General features: G+C 43.3%; 1 protein-coding gene across 18 annotated transcripts in view; it reads right to left on the reverse strand.

The window, feature by feature from the left end:
* The window catches only part of MOK (MOK protein kinase), a 51,352-nt gene that overhangs the window by 22,942 nt on the left and 3,496 nt on the right, over positions 1-24,914 (reverse strand). For 7 of the 18 annotated variants that reach the window (XM_064571612.1, XM_064571619.1, XM_045901554.2 and 4 more), the window contains one exon: positions 9,403-9,517. The exons of 2 other annotated variants lie outside the window; for them this stretch is intronic. In XM_064571612.1, the coding sequence (XP_064427682.1) occupies positions 9,403-9,470 (68 nt within the window). In that variant the 5' untranslated portion in view covers positions 9,471-9,517. Of the gene's footprint in view, positions 1-9,402; positions 9,518-13,479; positions 14,877-24,914 lie in introns of those variants that run through there. 9 more of the 18 variants (XR_010405336.1, XR_010405337.1, XM_064571615.1 and 6 more) reach the window with 4 other exon arrangements.

The raw sequence follows: 24,914 nt of genomic DNA on the forward strand, positions 1-24,914 counted from the left end.
GGAAGAAAGTCCTTAAGCTGAAGGGGAAGAAGAAGCGGTTATATTAATACTAGACAAAGTAGATTTCAAAATAAAGATTATTACTAGCTATAACGACTTCATGATGATGGGGCAGTATATCAAAAAGACAGGACAATGTGCTAAATAAGAGAGCTTCAGTACACAAGAAGTAAAGACTGACAACAGAAAGAAGAAAGAGGGGCGCCTGGGTGGCTCAGTTGGTTAAGCGACTGCCTTCGGCTCAGGTCATGATCCTGGAGTCCTGGGATCGAGTCCCACATTGGGCTCCCTGCTCAGCGGGGAGACTGCTTCTCCCTCTGACCCTCCCCACTCTCATGCTCTCTCTATCTCATTCTCTCTCAAATAAATAAATAAAATCTTTAAAAAAAAAAAAAAGAAAGAAGAAAGAGCTGGAAGCTTCAGTACCCCTCTACATAACTGATAGGACAGTCACTGAGAAAATCAGTAAACATGCACAAGATCCTAACAGCACTGTTAACCACCATGACCTAACTAACCTTATATCCCACGCATATTTAACACCTAAGAGGTACAATATGCTCTTCACTCAGATGAATATGCTGGACCCAAAGATAAATCTCAACAAATTTCCAAATACAAAGACTTACAGAACACATTCTCTGACTGCAAGGGACATAAATTCAAAATCAACCATAGTAAGCTAGCCAGAAAAGCCCCAAATATCTGCAAATTAAACAACACACTTGTAAATAAACCACTGGTAAAGAAGAAATCACGAGGAGAATTAGAAAACATTTTATACCAAGCAATAAGAAAACACAACATATCAAGATGTATAGAATGCAGAAAAACAGGTCTTAGATGTGTATTTGTGGCTTTAAATGCTTATGTTAGGAAGGAAGAAATGGTTAAAAATCAATTATCTATGTTTTCACCTTATGAAAGTAGACTAAGAAGAGTAAATTAAACCAAAGTAGAAGAAAAGCAACAATAAAGAGCAGAAATCGATGGCACAGAAAACAGACAAACAGGGACGCCTGGGTGGCTCAGTCGGTTGAGCGACTGACTCTTGGTTTTGGCTCAGGTCGTGATCTCGGGATCATGAGAGCAAGCCCTGCTTTGGACTCTGAACTTAGTGAGAAGTCCGCTTTGGACTCTCTCTCCCCCCCTACCCACTCCTCCACCGCTCTAAAATAAATAAATCTTTAAAAAAAAGAAAGAAAATAGACAAATAAGAGAAAATGAACAACACCAAGTTTGGTTCTTTGAAAAGATTAATAAAACTGATAAACCCTTATCAAGACCAATGGGAGGAAAAAAATGATATAAAACACTAACACCACCAAACGATATCAGGAATGACAGAGGAGACATCACTAGAGTTAGATATCAAAAAGATAAAGAGAGAGGGGCTCCGGGGTGGCTCAGCCAGTTAAGCGTCTGCCTTCAGCTTGGGTCATGATCCCAGAGTTCCGGGATTGAGCCCTGCAGCAGACTCCCTGCTCAGCCAGGAGCCTGCTTCTCCCTCTCCCTCCTCCTACTCCCTCTCTCTCTCAAATAAATAAATAAATAAAATCTTTTTTGAAAAAAGATAAAAAGAGAGTATTATGAACTATATGCCAATAAATATGACAATTTAAATAGACAGATTCGGGGCACCTGGGTGGCTCAGTCGTTAAGCGTCTGCCTTCGGCTCAGGTCATGATCCCAGGGTCCTGGGATAGAGCCCCGCATCGGGCTCCCTGCTCGGCGGGAAGCCTGCTTCTCCCTCTCCCACTCCCCCTGCTTGTGTTCCCTCTCTCGCCATGTCTCTCTCTGTCAAATAAATAAAATCTTTAAAAATAAATAAATAGATTCCTTGAAAAACATAATTACCAAATCCGACACAAAACTGAAAATCAAAGTAGCCCTGTGTTTACCAAAGAAACGGAATTTGTTATCAAAAGCCTCCTCACAGCTGATGGAAGTGTTCTAAAATGGGATTATGGTGATAGTTGCACAACTGTATAACTTTCCTTACAGTGCGTGGATTTTAGGATATGTAAATCATATCTCAATGAAGCTTTGAAAACCTTATAAGGTTCTACTTGAGTCTTTAACATTCCATGGGTCAGATACACCATGGTGCCATCGCAGTGGGGGGTGAAGCTTCCCCACGAAGGAAACTTAGGCCCAGATGATTTCACAGGTGAATTATTTCCTACATTTAAGAAAGAAATACTCTCACATGTTTCACAAAAGAAGGTCCATGAGTGGCTGATAAGCACATGAGTGAGTATCCATCATCACTAGCCATCAGGGCCACGGGAACTAAACCAAAGTAAGATGCCACTCACCAGGGTGGCTAACATTTAAGACTAACACCAAATGCTGGGGAGGATGCAGAGCTACCGCAACTCTCATTCTCTGCTGGTGGGGATGGATGGAAACAGGTATAATCACTTTGGAAAAAGGCTTGGCAGTTTCTTACACACTGAAACACCTATCCTTTGATCCAGCGATTCTATCCTAGGTAACTGTGTAAGAAAAATGAAAACCTAGATCCCAACAAGGCTTGTACATATGTTTTTTGTTAAAGATAGATTTATTTATTTATTTATTTACTTGTCAGAGAGAGAGAGCACGTGAGCACAAGCAGGAGGAAGGCAGGCAGAGGGAGAAGCAGACTTCCCCCTGAGCAGGAAGCCTGATGCGGGACTCAATCCCAGGACCCTGGGATCATGACCCAAGCCAAAGGCAGACACTTAACCGACTGAGCCACCCAGGCACCCCTTGTGCATGAGTTTTAAGAGATTTATTCATAGCAGCCTCAAACTAAAACCAGTAAAAGTCCATCACCAGGAGAATGGATAAAGAGATTGTGTGTTACTAGGTAGTAAAAAGGTATAAACTACCAGAGCAACGGGGTGGATGAATCTCAAAGACTTCATGCTGAGCTAACAGAGCTGGTCAGGAGAGCACATTCAGGGCTTTCACTTCCGGTGATTCTATTTAGTACGAATTTCTAGAAGAGGATAAAGGGAAAAACCCAGAATAGTGACTGCCTGGATGGGGGTGGAGAACTGCCATGAAGGAGCTTTATAGGTGACAGAAATGTTCTAGCTCTCAATTACATGAGAATATCCGTTTGCCAAAGTTATAAAGAAATGTGCATTTTAACATATGCAAATTTTGCCTTAAAAAAAAAAAAGACCCGTATCCTAACAAGCAAGTGGGGAAGGAGGCCTGCTGGAGACGCACAGGAAATAAACATCACAGGCCTGTCGATTCCAGCTGCCAGACACCTGGGGTTCATTATATTGTTCTGTTTACTTTATTTATGTTTGAAATTTTCCATAATTGTATTCTTTTTAAGTAAAAGAGCTTTTAAAGTGACTCATGAATTTCTTGCCTTTGTTTTTATTTATAACCTTACAAAGCAGACTTTATTTTTGTCAAAGTAATTGGAGGACCATGCAGTGATGTGACGTGAGAAAAACCGTGTGCCAAGTCAAGACTGGACCTTCTGCAGCGGTCCAGAGCGCTGCAAAGAACACGGGCCCTGGACCTACACAGACTTGGGTCCCACACTGGGCTCTACTGCTTCCCAGCTCAGTGACACCAGACAGGTGAGGGAGTTTGGCTCTCCAACCAGGCTTTCCTGAGGCATCGACAGCATCTTTCTCCTAGGACTGCAGTGAGGATTCAATGCTATATGTACATAATTCACCCGGCACTGGGCACGGCGCCTGACGCCTGATGAACAACTACTGTCATCTTTATCATGATTTGTGCTCTCGCTGCCCCCCTTCACTTTTCTGAAGTCTTCAAACCCCACTCACCTGCACTGTTACATGGCAGGTTGATCCAGGACTGTGGATCACAGCACAAGCACCGTGCTGAGTGCCCACCTGCCTTAACCCTCACAAGGATCCTATGAGGTAGATCCTAGGTAGACATCTACATGGTATATACAAAGCAACTGAGACAGAGAGATTGAGGACTTGTCCAAGGTCACAAAACTTCAGAGCCTGAGCTCGTCCCTGTGCCGACTAGGAGTAGCCCATATGTATGAGTGTTATTGCTTCAGGACACTAGAGAGATCCTACAAATATCAAGACTATGGATTTTTTTTTAAAGAAACCCATTCCGTCTTTTTACAGTATTTCTATAGGAAGAATACAGAATACAGTCATAGCAAAAAAAAAAAAGCGGGGGGGCCTCAAATTAACTGTTGCGCTTGTGGGAGTCCAGGCGGAAACCAGGTATCCAAAGGACTGGGTCACTCTGCAGGCCTCCTGCAAGTAACTCACTTATCCCCAAACGAGCCTCTGAGCCACTCTGGAGAACAAGCCTCAGAACCTGAAAGTACCCTGCTGACCCAGTACTAATGAACGGGCTTCTCTGGCCTCACCTGGATGTCCCATTAGCAATTATTATTGCAAATGCTGTCCATTTCTATTTCCGTAAGAGTGAAAGGAAAGGAATAGAAGTAAAGCCTGGAGGAGGTGGGAGTCAGAAGCTCCAAATACCAACCTCATTCTGCGCATGTGACTCAGTGCGATTTTCCTCTTACTGCTTCTCGTTTCTCATCCACCCACACAACTGTGCAAGGTGACTCTGAAGATTTACTTAGATGAGGATAAATCAGCAGAAATGGATTTTTAAAGAACCTAAAATTATTCTTCAAGTAAATAAGATTAAATTGTTTAATAATGCTGATAGATACTCCAGGACTCCAAAAGCTAGAGATATTATTTTCATGGTTAAAAAAAAAACAAAAGGGGCGCCTGGGTGGCTCAGTCGTTAAGCGTCTGCCTTCGGCTCAGGTCATGATTCCAGGGTCCTGGGATCAAGCCCCGCATCGGGCTCCCTGCTCGGCCGGGAGCCTGCTTCTCCCTCTCCCACTCCTCCTGCTTGTGTTCCCTCTCTCACTGTGTCTCTCTCTGTCAAATAAATAAAATCTTAAAAAAAAAAAAAAAAAAAAAAGAACAACATTAAACTTGTGGATCAAGCATCAGCGCCACTGGGGCATCCCACAAATTATTCGCAATCCCTGTCCTAGAAATGACCCCCAAAGCAGTCGTCTTTCTTCTCGAACTTTCTTCTAGAAACTGTAAGGTCATTTCTTCCTGTAAGTCAGAAATAACAGCAATACCTTTAGCAATGGAGGGAGCTTAGGAGCAATAGGAGTCATTCCAGATCACCAATGGTTAATTTTATTTATTTTGATTTGTCTTTTACTTTGAAATCATTTTAGACTAACAGAAGAGTTAACAAGATGGTACAGGAAGTTCCCATAACCCAGCTTCCCCTAATGTTAACACTTTATGCAAGATTTATCAAAACTAAAAAATTAACACTGGTACAGTTCTATTAACTATCAAGTTTTGGATTTCCCCAGTTTTCCCATGAATGTCTTTTTCTCTTCCAGGACCCAGGATACCTCATTACAATTAAGTTGTCATGTTCCCATACTCACCTCCAGTCTGTGATACCGCCTGTTTTTGTTTTTTACTACCTTGACAGTTTTAAGGGGTACCCCCAGGTATTCTATAGATGCCCCTTAATTTGGGCTGGTCTGATGTATTCTCATAATTAAACTGAGATTATGGATCTTCGGGAAAGAACACCACAGAGGTGGTATGCTTGCTCTTTCAAACCCATTATGTCAGAAAGTACATAACATCAATATGTCTTATTACTGATGGTGTTAATCATTTAGTTAAGGTGGTATCTTCCAGGTTTTTCACTGTAAAGTTACTATCTTTCCCTTCCTACTTTCTATCCCTTAGAAGCAAGTGTAGCCCACACTCAAAGGCCAGGGAATTAAGCCCCACCTCCTGAAGGCAGGAATACCAAATCATTTGTGGACATATTGTTAAAACCACCACAGTAATTAATAAATAGTTAGGGGGGAAATCACTGGAGGCTCTGCAGTAATTCTGTTCTCTTTAAAGTTTCACCTACTAATTTTATTTTATTTAAGATTTTATTTATTTATTTGTCAGAGAGAGAATGAGCTTAAGCAAGGGGAACAGCAGGCAGAGGGAGAAGCAGGCTCCTCACTGAGCAGGGAACCCGATGCGGGGCTCCATCCCAGGACTCTGGGATCATGACCTGAGCCGAAGGCTCAGCTTAACCGACTGAGCCACCCAGGTGTCCCATCACCTACTAATTTTAGTATCCATCAGCTTATCTTCCCTGCAGAAATTATTACTGCTGTTCTAGTGATGATTTTCTATTTCCCTCATTCCTTCTGTATTTACTAACTGGACTTCTTCTGTAAGGAAGAATTGTCCCCTCATCCCAATTTATTTATTTACTCATTTATTTATCAGTATGGACTCATGGTTATTTGAAAAGACAGTTGGGAGGGTAGAGAGAGAAAAAGAGAGAGATGTGTGTACACACGGATTAGTATACATATTAGCTCTGTCTGCTGAGTCTAGAGGGATTGACATTCCAGGAGCAGTAGGCACACCTGGTGCCAAGATCTTGTTTTCTAAATACCCTTCTCCAATAAAAGGAACCAGGACTCCTTAGAGAAATGGATGATTCTAGGGGCAGGAAAAATATAAGATGAGCCTAGAGAATCTTGTAGTGCCAAAAATTAAAGTGTCAAAAAAGGAAAGGAAAGGAAAAGAAAAAGCATGGAGCTTATCAAAAGAACACAGGAGCCAACCCAAGAGAGCTCCCAAAGCCACAGCTGGAATAATCTAAGCTGGAACAATTATGAAATAAACAATGGTAGTATTGGGTTATAATCTCCTATAGTTTCGAACATATGTATCAAGAGCAAATTAGAACTCACGTGAACAGACCCAAAACCCAATTCCTCTGAGGTTTGGATTACACGGCTGGCAGATACCTGTCAAGACCAGCTTGAGACTCTATCACTGATTCCATACATCAAACAGCAACAAAATTCCACTAGCCCAGAGTAAGTGTACTTCCTTTTAAGTAAAGCCAATACATGAAATTGTGATTTATACAACAGAAACTAAAGCCTGTTCATAATCTCCTAAACATACACAAACTTTATAGAAAAGTAACACTGGGAAGCCTGGCTGCTCTGTCCATGGAGCATGGGACTCTTGACCTTGGGGTCATGAATTCAAGCCCCACGCTGGGTGTACAGATTACTAAATAAACAAGCAAACAAAACAAAACAAAAATAAAAAGTAACTCTGATTCAGTCGTATTTTATTAAAAACCTTTACTTATTACAGGTTTTTAAAAGAAAAATATGTGTTCTAATCAATCACTTTTTTTTTTTAAAGATTTTATTTATTTATTTGAGAGAGAGAGAATGAGAGACAGAGAGCATGAGAGGGAGGAGGGTCAGAGGGAGAAGCAGACTCCCCGCTGAGCAGGGAGCCCGATGCGGGACTCGATCCCAGGACTCCAGGATCATGACCTGAGCCGAAGGCAGTCGCTTAACCAACTGAGCCACCCAGGCGCCCCTAATCAATCACTTTTCAAGTGAGGACAGAGCACTGTTTCTGAAACACCACAAACGGCCACACCCACAGGAACGAAGGCTACCATCCACTGAACGGTGGCCATGTGCCGCACCTCCCTCCCAACTTTCTGTTCATTCCCTCACTTAGTCCTCAAGCACCTCACCACAAGGAGACCAAGGCTCAGCAGACAAGGCACTGTTGGCATGTCTGGAACCCGGCAGATGGTGAATCCGGAATGCGCTTCACCACTAGGAAACCACGTCCCTTAGGTGACCACATTCTCCCAACGGGCTGAGGTCACAAGAAGGTACTTCTCCAGATAAAACTGAGCGTTCCCTGCCCCTCAAAGGATGGGTTCTTTGATGGAAACCTTTCTATAATGTATTACAGATACCTCTACCTTCCTGAAGGCACACTGACGCCCAAGTGTGATTTCTCCTGACAGCCGGCTCCACCGAGTGAGCGTGACTGCACGTTCCTCTGACATCCAAACAAGCCCAGAAATGCCTCAAGTCTGCAGGCTATCTGTCCTGTCCCGTTTATATCTCCCTCTTCACAAAAACAGCAGCTAGCGAGCCCTGTTGTCTATAAGTACATCCACCCCTGACCCTGACAGTGGAACCTAATGGGGACTCCAGTCCTCTCCTAGGGTGCAAATGTGTCGCACCCTGCTGCCTGAAGTCCTTCCTCTGCTACTCTGGGTTTGTGGGGCATCTCTCAGAGGTGGCTGTTTCAGGAAGTCTGCTCTTTAGGTATGGGGTAATCGGTACACCGCGCATCAAATTCTCCATTGCAAGGTACAAAGGTAGAGGAACCCAGAGAATGCAGAATACACAGAGGAAGAAGCGAGCAACAGAGGAAAAGCCGCAGACCCAGTGACTTGGCAGTGGCAGGTAAACAACTGTATGTGTCGCCCAGCGGAGGAGGAGGATTCTGGCCTGGTGAAATCTGGATGATTCAAATACAGCTCTGCCCACCTAGTGACCTCTAGCGACGACTGTCAGGCTACTTCAGATCTCTAAGCACCTCTCCTCGTGTGCAAACCAGGGATGGTTACAGACACCCCGTGGGGAGGTCATGAAGATGACATTACTGTTCTCCATATTCTGACATGACTAACGGCCCTGCACTCCTTTCTGATCTGAGAAACACTTTTTTGTACTAAGAGCCTGAAATCAAGGTTTATACCCCAAAACACTTCAGAAGGCTGTGTCGATGTGGGGGAATGACTGTGTTTTTTTTACAACTAGCTTTTACTATTTAGAGACTTCAATTCCTTTGCTGTTAAACAAAGGCTGAGCTTCACGCCTCTCTTCTGAAAGATTCCCAGGTGCCGTGAGGCCAGCATCTGCTTCGTTATTCTGACCGAGCTTCCGAGTCACGTCTGGTGTCTGACTCCTTAGTGCCCTATGTTAAGAAGCTGCAAAGTTGAGGGATTAAGAGACTGCTCGGAGGGCCAAAGCCACAGCAGTCCTCCAAGAACCTAGAACAAGAGAGCTCCCCTCTCCACAAGTGGCAACTGATCCCTTTCAGGGAATAAATTTTTCCAACCCTAACTGGAAGTTGTTTTCCAATATACTAACTGATTCACAATTAATTAAATCATAAGCACCTCTAATATATTGAGACTAAGGTTTCAGTTATAAAAGTCCAACATACAACTTTCAGGAACATATAGGCTGTTTAAAGTGAGGCATACTTTTACAATTTAAATGTTTTGTGACCATTAATCACTGATATCACAGTAAGCCTGGACCTGAATAAAATCATAAACATAATAGTTTTCACACACATATAAAATCATAAACACAAATACTATCATAAACATAAAGTTAGCCCCAAGCCCCTGCCCAGAGAAAGCGGACTGCATCTCGCCTGTTATCACATGAATACACTTTTCCCACTATGCTGAGTGGCCCTCCTCGCTCTAAACCTGCAGGTGGTTTAGTGGCGAAGCCCGTCTCTGCCCACCTACCTTTCAAAGTGCTGCTTCATCTGCTTGCACGCGTAGTAGCTTCCGTCCCTCAGGCTCTGCATCTTCATAACTTCAGAAAACGTTCCCTCTCCTATTTTGACAATTGCTTTATAGTCTACGAATGAAAACAATTACACAGATAAAATTTATGTGTGTGTATACTCTGTACTCACTTCCAGACAGCAGACGATAGATAACACAACGTCGACACGTGGGGAACTGTTACTCCATGGTTTCTAAGGTTCGGGGCTCCCCTCAGCTCAAGGGAAGTGCCAGCAGAGGGGAAGTAGAGAAGGGAGTCAAGAAGGACAAACTTCCAGTTACAAGATAAGTAAGTCCCGGGGATGGGACACGCCACAAGCTCACTGAGCACAGCTGACATCGCCGTATGACATACAGGAAAGTCGTTCGGAGAATAGTCCTAAGAGTCCTTGTCGCAAGGAGAAAATTGTGTTTCCTTTTTTCTTTTTTATCGTATCTTCAGGAGAAGATGGGTGTTAGCTGAACCTATCGTGGTCATCGTTTCACAATATATGTAAACCAAACCATCATGCTGTACACCTTAAAATTACACAGTGATGGGGCACCTGGGTGGCTCAGTCGGTTAAGCGGCTGCCTTCGGCTCAGGTCATGATCCCAGGGTCCTGGGATCGAGCCCCGCATCGGGCTCCCAGCTCTGCAGGAAGCCTGCTTCTCCCTCTCCCACTCCCCCTGCTTGTGTTCCCTCTCTCGCTGTCTCTCTCTCTGTCAAATAAATAAATAAAATCTTAAAAAAAAAACAAAAAAAGAATTACTTTAAAAAAAATTACACACTGATGTGTGCCAATTATTTCTCAATACAACTGGAAAAAAAAGTAAACAGGATTTTCTCACATTGAAAAAAAAAAAAAGGGTGCCTGGGTGGCTCAGTCGTTAAGCGTCTGCCTTCAGCTCAGGTCATGATCCTGGAGTCCTGGGAACAAGCCCCACATTGGGCTCCCTACTCGGCGGGAAGCCTGCTTCTCCCTCTCCCATTCTCCCTGCTTGTGTTCCTGCTCTCGCTGTCTCTGTCTCTGTCAAAATCAATAAATAAAATCTTAAAAAAAAAAAAAAAGGCAGCTAGGTTGTGTGTTGGCACCGAGCACCGAGCACCGAGCACCGTTTCCTCCCAGGCTGTGCTCCCCCTCGTTCAGCAGGGAAGCTCCCGGCCCAATCTCGCCAGCGGGGAGAGGCTGAGTTCCCCTGCAAGCACTGGAAAGCAGACGACCTGAGCGGTGGAGGCCGGCAGGGACTCTGGCAGGAGCACCCGAGCCAGGGCTCTGGCTCTGGGCAGGCGCGATCTTGCACCAGCAGCCTCGGAGCGAGCATCCTCCTGAATATCACCCTCCAGGTCCTGCAGGAGGCCCAGCTGATCTGTGGCAGGTTCCTGCCATTCCTGCATTTCCTGATTTTCCGGAAGCTGCCAGCAGCTTCCCTGGCTTTGCCGCCGCCACCATCACTCGGGCACTGTAATGGTCTCACAGCCTCCGAGTCACTGGGTTAAATCCCATCCTGCTTGAAATACCTAGAGCAGTGCCTGTTTTCCAGACCAAACCCTGACAGATGCAGGAATGAGTATCTCGAGGTAACGTGCTGGGAACAAAAAACCTAAAAAAGTGCAGTCAGGCGGCAGACCGCAGGCTGGGGCGCTGCAGGGCCTGGGGTGTCACGGCGAGGTCCTGAGTCCCGCCTGCGGTGACTGCTGCCTCTCACGGAGCAGCGTCTCCTGGGCCTGCCAGCTTCTGGAAAGTGGTGGGAAGGGGCAGGGTGGTGGGGTGTGTTGACTACTCACTGCCTCGGCAAAAGAGTTCAAGACAACAATGAGCTCAGGAGAGAAATGCTACTTTTCAAGCAGAAATGGAAGGAATGAGAAAAACCGAGAAAGGAAAAGTCTTACTGGGTTGAAAAAGTTTCTTCAGTCCAAATAACAGGAGAGTGAGACTGCAAAATGATGTTTACAGAAGCAGTCTGGAGACTTCCCAGTGGCACACGTGGTTCGGCCGGGCACCAAGATCACAGAAAGGCAGCCACACCCCACCCCAGCCAGGCACTGGTTTCGGAGAGCTTCGAGGAACATCCCGGAGATTGGGATGAGACGCAGAAAGCAAGGCCAAAAAGAAATAGGGCAGCCTTTCGAACTATGTCTAGGAAAGAACCTTGAGTGTGGAGCTGCCCAGAAGCAAACAGATCAGAAACCCATTAAGCAGACCTGGACCACAAAAAGCCCGTCACCTCGGGGTCCCAAACCTACATAAGCACAGAGCAGGCTTTTAAAACAGCACAACTCCAAAGGAGGCCATCCCCTTCAACGCCTCTCTTAGGACACATTTGTAATGCCTGTGTGAGTTCTGATTTGAACAAACCAACGATAAAAGACACTATCTTTTTTTAGAAGTGATAATGTTTTTTAGAAATATGTATAAAAATGAAAAAAGTCCTTATCTGTTAGCAAGAAATACTGAAGTATTGCCCCGTGAAATGATAAGACGTGTGGGATTTGCTTTAAAATGCTCCTGAACCGTCCCATTTGCCACTGCTGAACGTGTACACTGGGATAGTCATTTGGAGGGCAATCTGACAGTACCCGTTACATCTGTAAGACATTCATACCCTCTGACACAGCAATTCTGAGAACTTATCCTGTAAAAAACACTTGCTCAGGTAGGTATGATATGAGGATGTTAGTTCAACGTTATTTAATAGGGAAAAACTGATGCTCTCCCATGTGGAACTAGATAAATTACGTACGGTTTATCCATATAATGGAATACATTGAATATATTTAAAAGAATGACACAGATTAGGGGCGCCTAGGTGGCTCAGTCCATTAAATGTCAGACTCTTGGTTTCGGCTTGGGTCGTGATCTCAGGGTCGTGGGATCGAGCCCGACATCAGGCTCCATGCTGGGCATGGAGCCTAGTTGAGAATTTCTTTCCCTCTGCCCTCCCCCTGCCCTCTCCCTCTCTCTCTCTCTCTCTCAAAAAAAAAAAAAAAAAAAAACAAAACAACACAGGTTATTCCCTTAAAGACAATACATTAAGTGGCTCTCTCTGAGGGGTAAGGTTAAAAATGTCTCATCACCTAAGTTATTTTCCATAATGAGAGCACCGTTTTATCAAAAAGGAACAATAAAATCTATAGACTCCAGAAAAAGAAGTGGCAGGGGTGAGAATGGCAAAATGTCATCCCTGCTGAAACTAGGTGATGGTGCACGTGAGGGCTCACTGTATTGTCTTCCCTCTTCTGGCATGCTTGGATTTGGCCACAATAGAAAGTCAGAATAACAAAGCAAAAGCAGAGGAAAGGGCAGTCACTGCAGCGGCCACAGCTCGCACGAAGAGAGCTGCCAGAAAAAAGGAAAAACCAAACCTCCCTCATACGCACCCCCCCCCCCCCCCCGCCATGCTCACGCCCCTCTGCCTAGCCAGGAGAGAGGAGAGCCCCGGGGAAACCTTAGCAGATAAAGATGATGGAAAAGCTACCAGGAATGACTCCCAGTGGGGAACACCCACATAGAACTTGACATGAACGTGAAAAACACCCCTCTTGTGTAAAGCGCCTGACACTTGGGGGGTCTAATGTATCCATTACAGCACCTAGTAAGCATTATCCTAATATACCTGATACATAAATATCATAAGTCATAAAACAGAAACAATGATAGACTTTTGAGAATTTGTATTTATAAAATTGCACAGAAAAATCATCTTTTGGGGGGGCCTGGCTGGCTCAGTCGGTGGAGCATGCAACTCTTGATTTCAGCTCAGGTCTTGATATCAGGGTCATGAGTTCAAGCCCCACGTTGGGCTCCAATGCTGGGCATGGAGTCCACTTAAAAAAAAATCATCTTTTAAATCAATATTCAGTGACTTTAGTTACAAAAATTCAATCTATGCCTAATTTTTCAAAACCAACTTATATTTGTCTGAGATTTTACTTACTTATAAGTTCCAAATTCGCCTACTACTGTTTCATGAGCACTGGCAGAAGACACAGTGTCTTGGGTCAGAGACAAAGGGCCTTATGACTCATGGTGCAGCAAGCATCAGCATACTCACATTCGTTCCCCTGCCCCGAAGTCTCATGGTGGTGACATGATGGGCCCAGATGACACGTGCACATGCAATGGACTGCTTTACAGGAGAGGAACCCAGGGCCGGTGGCCCAGCACTTTTTGAACAAGCAGCACAGAAGATAGATAAGCTCTGCCATCTGGCGCACTCAGCGAGAAGTTGCAGGGAAGCTCAGGGCACAGAGCAAACTGCTCCCCCCAACAGTTCATTACAGCGTTAATATACACGTCAACCAGTTTTACTGTTACAGAGTATTTGGTATGGTATTGTTCTTATCTATAAATATTCATATATGTGTAATATTGACTTTAATGCTACTTTTCAATCTTACTCAAAATAACAATCAAGTTCAGGGTACATTTTCAAACATCTTAGCTTCGGGCCATGCAAAATGCGAAAATCCTATTTGTAATCACATATTTGTAGAAATTGGAAAAAATGTTCCTCCCCAAGAACAGCATCTCACCATATTATTACCATTCAAAAGGCCACATACCACCACCATGCTGTAGTAACTGCCACAGGAGGAAGTAAGAACCTACAAGTGCTGTGCATATGGGAGACGCTCAACAACTCCTGAAGGGGATGACTGGAGAAATAACTGTTAAAGCTGCCCTCAAAAACTGATTTTCCGAAGATGATTTCTAGGAAGGGGGATAAAAAGCACGGAGAGTACGCACTGAGTTGAATGGTGGACCCCAAAAAGATAGGCCCTCATCCTAACCCCTGGAACCTGCGACTGTTACCTTATTCGGAAGGTCTTGCCAGTATAATTAAGTGAAGGATCTTGAAATGAGAACATCCTGGCTTATCCAGGTGGGCCCTAAATCCAATGGCAAGTGTCCTTAGAAGAGACACACAGAGAGAGCAGAATGGTGGTTGCCGGGAGCTGGAGGAAGGGAGGAAGGGAGGAAGGGAGAAATGGGGAATTGAGATTCAGCCGGTACGGAGTTTTAGTCACGCCAGGTAAAAAAGTTCTAGAGGTTTGTTGTACGACAACGCGCACACAGTTAGCAATACCATACACTGAAACGTTTATTAAAAGGGTAAAACTTATGTCATTGTTTTTCACCACAATAAAAAAAAGAGAGAGACACACACAGACATAGAAGAGGAGGCCATGTGAAGACAGAGGCAGAGCACGAGAAGCCTTCGGAAGCCTCTGGAAGCTGGAAGAGGAGAGGAAGGACCTGAGGGAGCACAGTCCTGCTGACACCTTGATTTCAGACTTCTGGCCTCCAGAACTGGGAGAGAATAAATTTCTATTGTATTAAGCCCCCAAACTTGTGGTAATTTGTTGCAGCAGCCCCAAGATACAAACAGAACGTAACAAGTATTTTTTAATCTAAGGAAAACATTTTTTTCATTAAAGGAAAAAAAAATTTTTTTTTTTTAAGATTTTATTTATTTATTTGACAGAGAGAGAGAGACAGCGAGAGAGGGAACACAAGCAGGGGGAGTGGCAGAGGGAGAAGCAGGCTTCCCGCTGGGCAGGGAGCCCGATGCGGGGCTTGATCCCAGGACCCTGGGATCATGACCTGAGCCGAAGGCAGATGCTTAACGACTGAGCCACCCAGGCGCCCCAAAGGAAAAATATTTTCTAAGTATAACAATGGAAGCAAAGACTGATCTATCTGACTACATAAAAACATAAAACTCTAGCACCTGAAGAAACACTATAAAAAATGGCTAAGTAAACTATGAAAATGCCATACAAAGGAATGTTATACAGCAGATACAAGGAATATGGTAGCTCTGTAGCTTCTGACAGGGAAGAACCTTTTCAGATATATTATATCAAACAAAAAAGACAAATTAAGGAACAGCATGTCAACTATGTTAACATTTGTAAAAGGAAAGAAGGAAGGAAGGAAGGAAGGAAGGAAGGAAGGAAGGAAGGAAGGAAGGAAGGAAGGAAGGAAGGAAAGTATACACATGGTATCCGGCAGAATGGCCCCCCAACAGTGTCCATGTCCCTGGAATCTGTGAATGTTAGGCTACACCGCAAGAGGGAATTAAGACTGCAAAAGGAATTGTTAAGGTTGCTAATGAGCTGACCTTAAAATGAGAAAATGAGCCTAAACTTACCAGGCAGGCCCAGCGTGGTGACAAGGTCCTTACTAGCAGCAGGAGACGGCAGAGTGGACAGAGTCAGACTAGAAGATGTGGAAGGGGCTATAGGTTTAGGAATGCATGTGGCTTCTAGAAGCTGGAAAAGGCCCGGAAACAGATTCTCCTCCAGAGCCTCCAGAAGGCATGCAGCCCTGCCAGCAACTTGATTTTAGCCCAGTGAGACTCATTTCAGACTTCTGACCTCCAGAACTCTAAGATAATAAATCTGTGTTGTTTTAAGCCACTGATTTCATGACAATTTATTACAGCAGCAATAAAAAAAAGCTAAAACAGGGCGCCTGGGTGGCTCAGTTGGTTAAGTGACTGCCTTCGGCTCAGGTCATGATCCTGGAGTCCCGGGATCGAGTCCCGCATTGGGCTCCCTGCTCCGCAGGGAGCCTGCTTCTCCCTCTGACCCTCCCCCCCTCATGTGCTCTCTGTCTCTCTCATTCTCTCTGTCTCAAATAAATAAAATCTTTAAAAAAAAAAAAAAGCTAAAACAGACACATTTATGCTCATCTAGACACAGAAGGAACTAGAAGGAACTAAGAAAGTGCCAACAGTGGTCACCTCAGGGGAGGAAATCTAGATGGCTGGGGATAGGAGCAGAAAGGAGACCCACTTTTCACCATATAACCATCTATGCTTTTTTTAGGTTATACTTGGTATTTGTATTGTTTTTTCAAAAAAAAATAATTAATTGAAAACAATTTAAGGGATAATGGGATATTTTTCTCATGGTTCTTTCAAGGAAAATGGATTATGAAATTAAAAACTAAGCATTTTTGTTTAATATCATCTTAAAGCAAATGGCAATCTATGGAATAAAAATAATTTACAAGAAAATTTATAATAACAAAACATAAGATACCACTTCACACCCACTAGAATGGCTAGAGTCAAAAAGTAAGCTAATGGGGCGCCTGGATGGCTCAGTCGTTAAGCATCTGCCTTTGGCTCAGGTCATGACCCCAGAGTCCTGGGATCAAGCCCCACATCGGGCTCCCTCCTCCACGGGAAGCCTGCGTCTCCCTCTCCCACTCCCCCGCTTGTGTTCCCTCTCTCGCTCTCTCTCTGTCAAATAAATAAATAAAATCTTAAAAAAAAAAAAAACTAAGCTAACAAGGGTTGGCATAGGATGTGGAGAAGGGAGAACCTGGGCCCACTGCTGGTGGGAATGGAAAATGGTGCAGCCACCATGGGAAACAGTTTAGCAATTCTTCAAGATGTTAAACAGAGTTACTCTATGACCCAGCAATTCTACTTCCAGGTATATACTCAAAAGAAATGGACATTTATGTCCAAACAATAACCTGTACACAAATGCTCACAGAAGCATTATTCATAATAGCCAAAGACAGAAGCAAGCCAAATGTCCATCAGTGAATGAACCGATAAACAAAATATGGTCTATCCACACAGTGAAGTATTATTCAGCCAGAGAAAGAATAGCATCCTGACACAAGAGACATCATGGATGAACCTTGAAAACCATTATAAGAGAAGACAGACACAAAAAGTCATTTATATGAAATGGTCAGAATAGGCAAATCCATACACACAGGGAGTATATTAGTGGTTGCCTGGGTGGGGAGGGTGGGGAGGAATGGGGAGGAATGGGGAATGACTGCGAACGGGTACACATGCTTTCTGGGGATGATGAAAACGTTTTAACAGATTCTCATGATGGTTGTTGCACAACTCAGTAAAAAATACCTAAAATCATTGAATTGTACACTTCAAATGGGTGAACTTTATAGTATGTAAATCATATCTCAATAAAGATATTAAAACAGACAAATCTGTGGCATTAGAAGTCAGAACAGCAATTACCCTTAAGAGGTGGTGTTGTTGGAATGGACCCACGGGGACTCCCAGGATACTGGTAATGCTGTTTCTGATCTTGGAGCAGGTCACATGGGCATGTTTACTTTATATATAAATGGACCCACAGTTCAAACCTGTGTTGTTCAAAGGTCAGCTTGGTCCTGGCATTATATTACACCAAGACAGAAACAAACAACAACCACAAAAATAAAGAAAGCTTCGGGCAATTGGGTATTATTATTTTAGTATGAAGACTATTCCATTAGTACATAAGGAAATCTGCATATGATAAGCCAATCTGCAGCAAAGACCAGGACAGAAGCCAAGTCTCACGACTGGCCTGCATTAGAAGAAAGAAAAGTAGGAGCGCCTGGGTGGCTCAGTCAGTTAAGCATTTGATTCTTGATCTCATCTCAGGTCTTGATCTTCAGACTAGCACTTTTCAAATTGAGTTCCACAAAACACTAGTGCATCCCAAATTCTAATGGGTATTCTACAAAAGAAGGTTCCATGAGCAATTATACTTAGGAGATGTGGGGTTAAATAAGGAGAACTGTGTTTGACTACAGAATTCCTCAGTGCCTTTCCTTGACTATGTGATGAGTCTCCAGGGTAAGGAAGGGCAGTTGGGAGGGTTGTGGGTTGCATAACCAGGCCTGTCTCCAAAGAATACCAGTTAACATCTCCCAGGGCTGCTCAAGATCCCCAAACTGAAGATCTGTAAAACGAAGTTTTTAAAATTCCTCTTGTGTAAGTCTTCCCTGAACAAAAAATTAACCTATCTAGCTCCCAGCAAGGCAGAATTTACAGTTCTTCCCACTTGCTTTCTAAGAGAAGTTGGCTCGAAGAAAGAGGACAGGGGTACCTGGCTGGCTTAGTTGGTAGAGCATGCTCACCAGTCAGAAGGGCTAAAATTAACAACACAAGAAACAAGAAGTGTTGGCGAGGATGCACAGAAAGGGCCAGAAGGCTCCTTAAATTACCTTCTAAAAGTTTTATAGTCCTTCAATAAGCTGTCTTTTAGGATATGTTTTCCCCAATTACATGCCAAGAAATGATGCATAAGGTGAATTCAGCCTTACCCACAACCAGGTCCCCGGAAACATAAAAAACAAACAAAACCAAGTTAGGGGATCATAGCTACCACTGTTGTGCAGTTACCATACGTCAAGCACCATTTTTAAAAATAAACTTTTAAGGGCGCCTGGGTGGCTCAGTTGGTTAAGCGACTGCCTTCGGCTCAGGTCATGATCCTGGAGTCCCGGGATCGAGTCCTGCATCAGGCTCCCTGCTCGGCGGGGAGCCTGCTTCTCCCTCTGACCCTCCCCCCTCTCATGTGCTCTCTGTCTCTCTCATTCTCTTGGTCTCAAATAAATAAATAAAATCTTTAAAATAAATAAATAAATAAACTTTTAACTTTAGAACAGTTTTAGATTTACAGAAAAATGAACAGATAATATAGAAATTCCCACATACCTCATATCCAGTTTCACCTGCTATTAACATCTTACATTTGTCATAATTAATGAACCCATATTGATACATTATTTTTTAAAAGATTTTATTAGTTTTTTAAAGATTTATTTATTTATTTATTTATTTGACAGAGACACACAGAGAGAGGGAACACAAGCAGGGAGAGTGGGAGAGGGAGAAGCAGGCCTCCTGCAGAACAGGGGAGCCTGATACCAGGCTTGATCCCAGGACCCCGGGATCACGATCTGAGCCGAAGGCAGACGCTTAACGACTGAGCCACCAGGCGCCCCAAAGATTTTATTTTTTAAGCAATCTACACCCAATGTGGGACTCGAACTTACAACCACATGATCAAGAGTCACATGCTTGGGGCACCTGGGTGGCTCAGTCATTAAGCATCTGCCTTCGGCTCAGGTCATGATCCCGGGGTCCTGGGATCGAGCCCCGCATCGGGCTCCCTGCTCGGTGGAGAGCCTGCTTCTCCCTCTCCCACTCCCCCTGCTTGTGTTCCCTCTCTCACTGTCTCTCTCTCTGTCGAATAAATAAAAAAATCTTTAAAAAAAAAAAAAAAGAGTCACACACTTTACTGACTGTGCCAGCCAGGTGCCCTTGATTCATTATTAACTAAAGTTCATGCTTTATTCAGATTTCCTTAGTTTTTACCCAATATCCTCTTCTGTCCCAGGACCCCAAATAGGACACCACTTTACATCTAGGCATCATACATCCTTAGGCACCTCGTGGCTGTGACAGTTCCTCAGACTTTCCTTGTTTTGTGACATGGACAGTTTTGAAGAGTACCGGTCAGATATTTTCTAAGACTGGGATCTGTCTGCGTCTTCATCATTAGACTCAGGTTATGGGTTTGGGGAAGAAGACCACAGCGCTATGGTGCCATATTGGCACATCATATCTAGGGCCCACACTATCAGCATGGCTTGTCACCATTGACGTTGACCTCAATCATCAGGCTGAGGTCTTGTTTGTCCGGTTTCTCCACTGTAAAGTGACTCTTTTTCCCTACCCACTTCTATACTGTACTCTTTGGGAAAAGTCACTACGCATATTCTACACTTAGAGTGGGAAATAATGTTCCTCTCTGTGAGGGTAGAGCATCCATATAAATTATTTGGAATTCTTCTATATGGGAAGTTTGTTCTAATTAATCATTTTATTAGTATGAACCCATGGATATTTATTTTATACTTTGGGATTATCCAATACTATTTTATTTTGTTGCTTAAACTGTTGAGCTTTGGCCACTGTGAGCTCACTCGGTTGGTTCCTGTGTCCCTCTGACATGCCCCATCGATAAACAGTTTGTTTGGTTTTGAGTATTTTCTTAGTTCCTGGTACTACAAAATCCTGTGTATATCCCGTCTCAGTCCTAGGAAGGACTGGAAGTGTAATTACTGAGCTAAAGGATATGGGCTCTTTTCTTTCTAATATCTTTTTCCTACTTAAACAAGTAATTCATGTTTACTGGAGAATATTCACACAATACAGAATGATTAATCAGAAAGTGAGAGTCTACCATATCCTCTTGCCCCAGGAAGCCTGTCATCACCAGGGAAGGTAGTGGATGTTCTCATGGTCTTGCTTGTGCACATTTCATTTCCCCATTAGTTGTGCCATGTCACAAATACCTAGTCCATTTCTCCAAGAAGCCTTGATGCTTTTTACAGGAGAATGGTATTTATTAAACACCAAGCTCTGAGCACTAGGTGTCAGGCACCACTTTATACTTAATCATCTCAACAATCCCAAGCAACAGGGTACCCCATTAGCCATATCTTACAAATGAGGTTAAGTAGCCTGCTCAAGGTCACATCAATAAACAGTAGGGCAGGGCTTTGAAAGCAGGGAATCTGATTCCAGAAGCCATTTCCTGACCACACTGCCCCTGCTGTCCCCCAAGAGGATGCAGATGAAGTCACACGGATGCACTTATAAGAGCACTGACCTTGGCAACAGAGCCTTTTCAAAATAACTGGCTCAGCTAACAAGGTCCATGAGAAAGGCAGAATTTGGGAGCCCCACTGCCAACCATACAGGGACACACATTCTTTGGTGTAAGGAACAGTGAAAACACAAACTCCAGTTGTTAGTGGCTTAACCGTCACAATCAACCACCAGAGTACTGTTTGGTCTCTCCTTATTTGGTAACTTTCAAACTTCTAATACAGTCAGTCCATCAGGCAATCTGGTCACTCAGTATTCCCTGATGTCGCCTACACTGAGCTGTAACTTCGTGCCTTTTACAACACTAGAGAGTTGTTTAACCAAGTGGGAACAACCAGCTCTTAAAACTTGTTAAAGCACATCCACTAGAAGGCTAAAATTAAAACGTTGAAAATGCCAAGTGTCAGTGAAGATGTGGACTCAACAGATCTCTCGTACGTGGATAATGGGGATGTAAAATGGTGCAGCCACTTTAGAGAACAGTTTGGAGGTTTCTTATAAAGGGAAGTATGCACTTACCATACAATCCAGCAATTCCACTCCTGGGAATCTACCCTAGAGAAATGAAAACAGAGATCCACACAAAGACTTGTACCTAAGAGCGTGCCTAGCAGCTTTATTAGTAAACAACAGCCCAAAAATGGAAACAACTCACATGTCCACTAACTGATAAATGGATAAGCGCACTGTTACATTCATGCAGTGGAACACCGCTCAGCAATAAAAATGACCAAACTACTGACGCAGGCCACCGTATGCATGAACCTCAAAAATGTCATGCTAGATAAAGAAGCCAGATTCAAAAGACCATGCACATTTACAGATACATTTATGGCACTTCATTTATATGAAATTCTAGAAAAGGCAACATTTTAGCAATAGAAAGCATACCAATGATCCAAGGAGCCAGGAGGAGGGGGAGGAGATTGACTGCAAAGGGGCACAGGGAAACTTCTGGCGGGTGATAGAAGCATTCTACATCTTGACTGTGGAGCTGAGACACTACTGTCTACATTTGCCAAAAATCATCAAACTGTATACTTAAAATAGGTAAATTTTATTCTGCGCAAATTATACCTCAACAAAGTTGTCAAAATCAGGAGATTTCACATTTTAAAATTCAAGTCAGATCCTTACTCCACGATACACTTAAATATTGGTTAATATTGGTCAAAGGTTGAACGTAAAAGTAAACTAAAAGAAAATGTACTTGTGTATTTACCGGCCCATAGGACAGGGATGGGCTTTACACACAGAAGTTCAATGCAGTCACAAAGAAGGAAGATCTAGAGGTGAGCCTAGCCACACGTTTTAACATGTTTACATAAAAAGCTTAACAAAATGTAAAGGCAAACTACGATCTGAGAAAATATTTGCAACAAATACGAGGATAGCTAACATATTTAATTATGAAGACCACTTACAAATAAATAAGTAAAATACTAGTGTCTCTCAAAGAAAATGGACAAAAGGGCATATGATGATTCACTTAAGAGATAAAAATAACCAGTAGGGAAAACTACTGGCACTTAAAGAAATACAAGAGCTGTCTTTTTTTGTTTAATCCATCTATCGAATTGGCAAAAGTCTGCAACAAGTGTATTCCACCAAGGAACAAGGTTGTGGTGTGGCACTGGCCATGTGACATGGCACAACTAATGGGGAAATGAAATGTGCACAAGCAAGACCACTGAGAACATCCACTACCTTCCCTGGTGATGACAGGCTTCCTGGGGCAAGAGGATATGGTAGACTCTCACTTTCTGATTAATCATTCTGTATTATGTGAATATTCTCCAGTAAACATGAATTACTTGTTTAAGTAGGAAAAAGATATTAGAAAGAAAAGAGCCCATATCCTTTAGCTCAGCAATTACACTTCCAGGTTTCTATCCCAACAATACCAACAGAGACACAAACAAAATTTATAGATAGTGATGTTCATCACGGTACCATAACAGCAAGAATGCTAAAAACTTAAATATCTAATATCAAGGAATGGTCTAATGATAATTGCAGCCACAAGCTGAAATATTATGTAGCCATTAAAAATTATTCTTTCAAACAATATTTAATGATACAGGAAAACGTTCAGCCATAATTTAATGTTAAGTGAAAAAAGGATGGTAACAATCACACAAATACACATACATGTAAGAAAGAGAATGGGTATAAATATGTAAAATATTTTTTTATTTTTTTAAAGATTTATTTACTTATTTTAGAGAGAGACAATGAGAGAGAGCACAAGCAGGAGGCAGAGGGAGAGGGAGAGAGAAATAAGCAGACTCCACGTTGAGTGCAGAGCCTGACATGGGGCTCAATCCCAGGACCCTGAAATCATGACCTGAGCCGAAACCAAGAGTCAGACAGTTAAATGACTGTGCTACCCAGGTCCCCCATAAAATTTTTTAAAAATATTTATTTATTTGAGAGAGAGAGAGAGAGAAAGAGCACACGGGGTGGGGGAGGGGCAGAGGGAGAGAGAAAATCTCAAGCAGGTTCCCCACTAAGCACAGAGCCTGATGCAAAGCTCAATCTCACGACCCTGAGATCATGACCAGAGCAGAAATCAAGAGTCGGACACTTAATGGACTGAGCCACCCAGGGGCTCCAAAATACATAAAATATCTTAAAGTATCTATGTCTGGGTGGGATCAGCAATGACTTTAATTCTCTTCATTATTCTTTCCTATATTTTTCAGTGTTCACAATGAATATACATTACTTTAAATGTGTGTGTGTATGGGCATTCTCAAGAGCTTTAAGAAATCAGTGAACTCGTTGGCTAACCGCCAACAGAAACATGAGTCAAAATGAACTGTCTTGATATTATAATAGCAGTTTAAAGGGAGACAGACATGAAAGTTCATGGGAGGGATGAAAGGCAGTTACTGAAAGTTGGGTTGTGGCCTGAGGAATTCAATTTGAGAAGAGAAGAGAAATTTTAACAAATCCCAATCTGTGTTTCATCACAGACAAGCAGACCTCCTTAAAAAACAACCAACACCACGGAGCGCCTGGGTGGCTCAGTCGTTGAGCGTCTGCCTTTGGCTCAGGTCATGATCCCAGGGTCCTGGGATCAAGCCCCACATCGGGCTCTCTGCTCCATGCGAAGCCTGCTTCTCCCTCTCCCACTCCCCCTGCTTGTGTTCCTGCTCTCGCTATCTCTCTCTCTCTGTCAAATAAATAAATAAAATCTTTAAAAAATAATAAATAAATAAATAAATAAATAAATAAATAAATAAATAAATAAATAAAACTGAGTGTGGGAGCGCCTGGGTGGTTCAGTCGTTAAGCGTCTGCCTTTAGCTCAGGTCATGGTCCCACGTCGGGCTCCCTGCTGCTCCCTCTCCCACTCCCCCTGCTTGTGTTCCCTCTCTCGCTGTGTCTCTGTCAAATAAATAAAAATAACATCTTTAAAAAAAAAAAAAAAAGAGTGTGGAAGATTTTATTTTTGAAAGAGGGCAGCCTCTAAATATCCCATCCCACATACTCATCTTAGTATGTGTCTTTGCCACTCCTCCATCAAGAGGTGGGATCTATGTTCTCTATCCTCAAATCTGGGGGATGTGGAGGAGACACTGACATTTCTGTCGCTAGATCAGAGAAGGGTGGCCTCGCACCCTTGGGATGCTGATCCTCAGAATCCGACTGCCACCCTGTGAGGAAGGCCAAGCCATGTGGAAACAGTAGTGTTCTGGCTGACGGCCCAGGCTACAGTGCCAGTGGACAGCCGGCATAAACTGCCAGATATGTGAGCGAGAAACTTTTGCGAGGACTCCAGCCCAGCCAGAATCTGACTGTGGGTGCATGACAGACTCTGAGTGAGGCCTGCCTAGTTGAGTCCAGGCCACCCACAGAACCATGAGAGAGATTAAGATGTTGTTATTTTAAGCCACTAAGATGGGGTAATTTGTTGGGAAGCAATAAATAACCAGAATAATGAAGAAAACCAGTTTAAGAAAGGTCAGCAACCTGCAGGAGACTGCCGTGTCTGCCTGGCTCTACAGCCCATGCTCTTAACAACTTCACGGTGCTTC

This window comes from Mirounga angustirostris, unplaced genomic scaffold, assembly GCF_029215605.1.
Source record: "Mirounga angustirostris isolate CCGP_5_RB_7025 unplaced genomic scaffold, mMirAng1.0.hap1 SCAF_9, whole genome shotgun sequence".
NCBI classification, from domain to species: Eukaryota; Metazoa; Chordata; class Mammalia; order Carnivora; family Phocidae; genus Mirounga; species Mirounga angustirostris.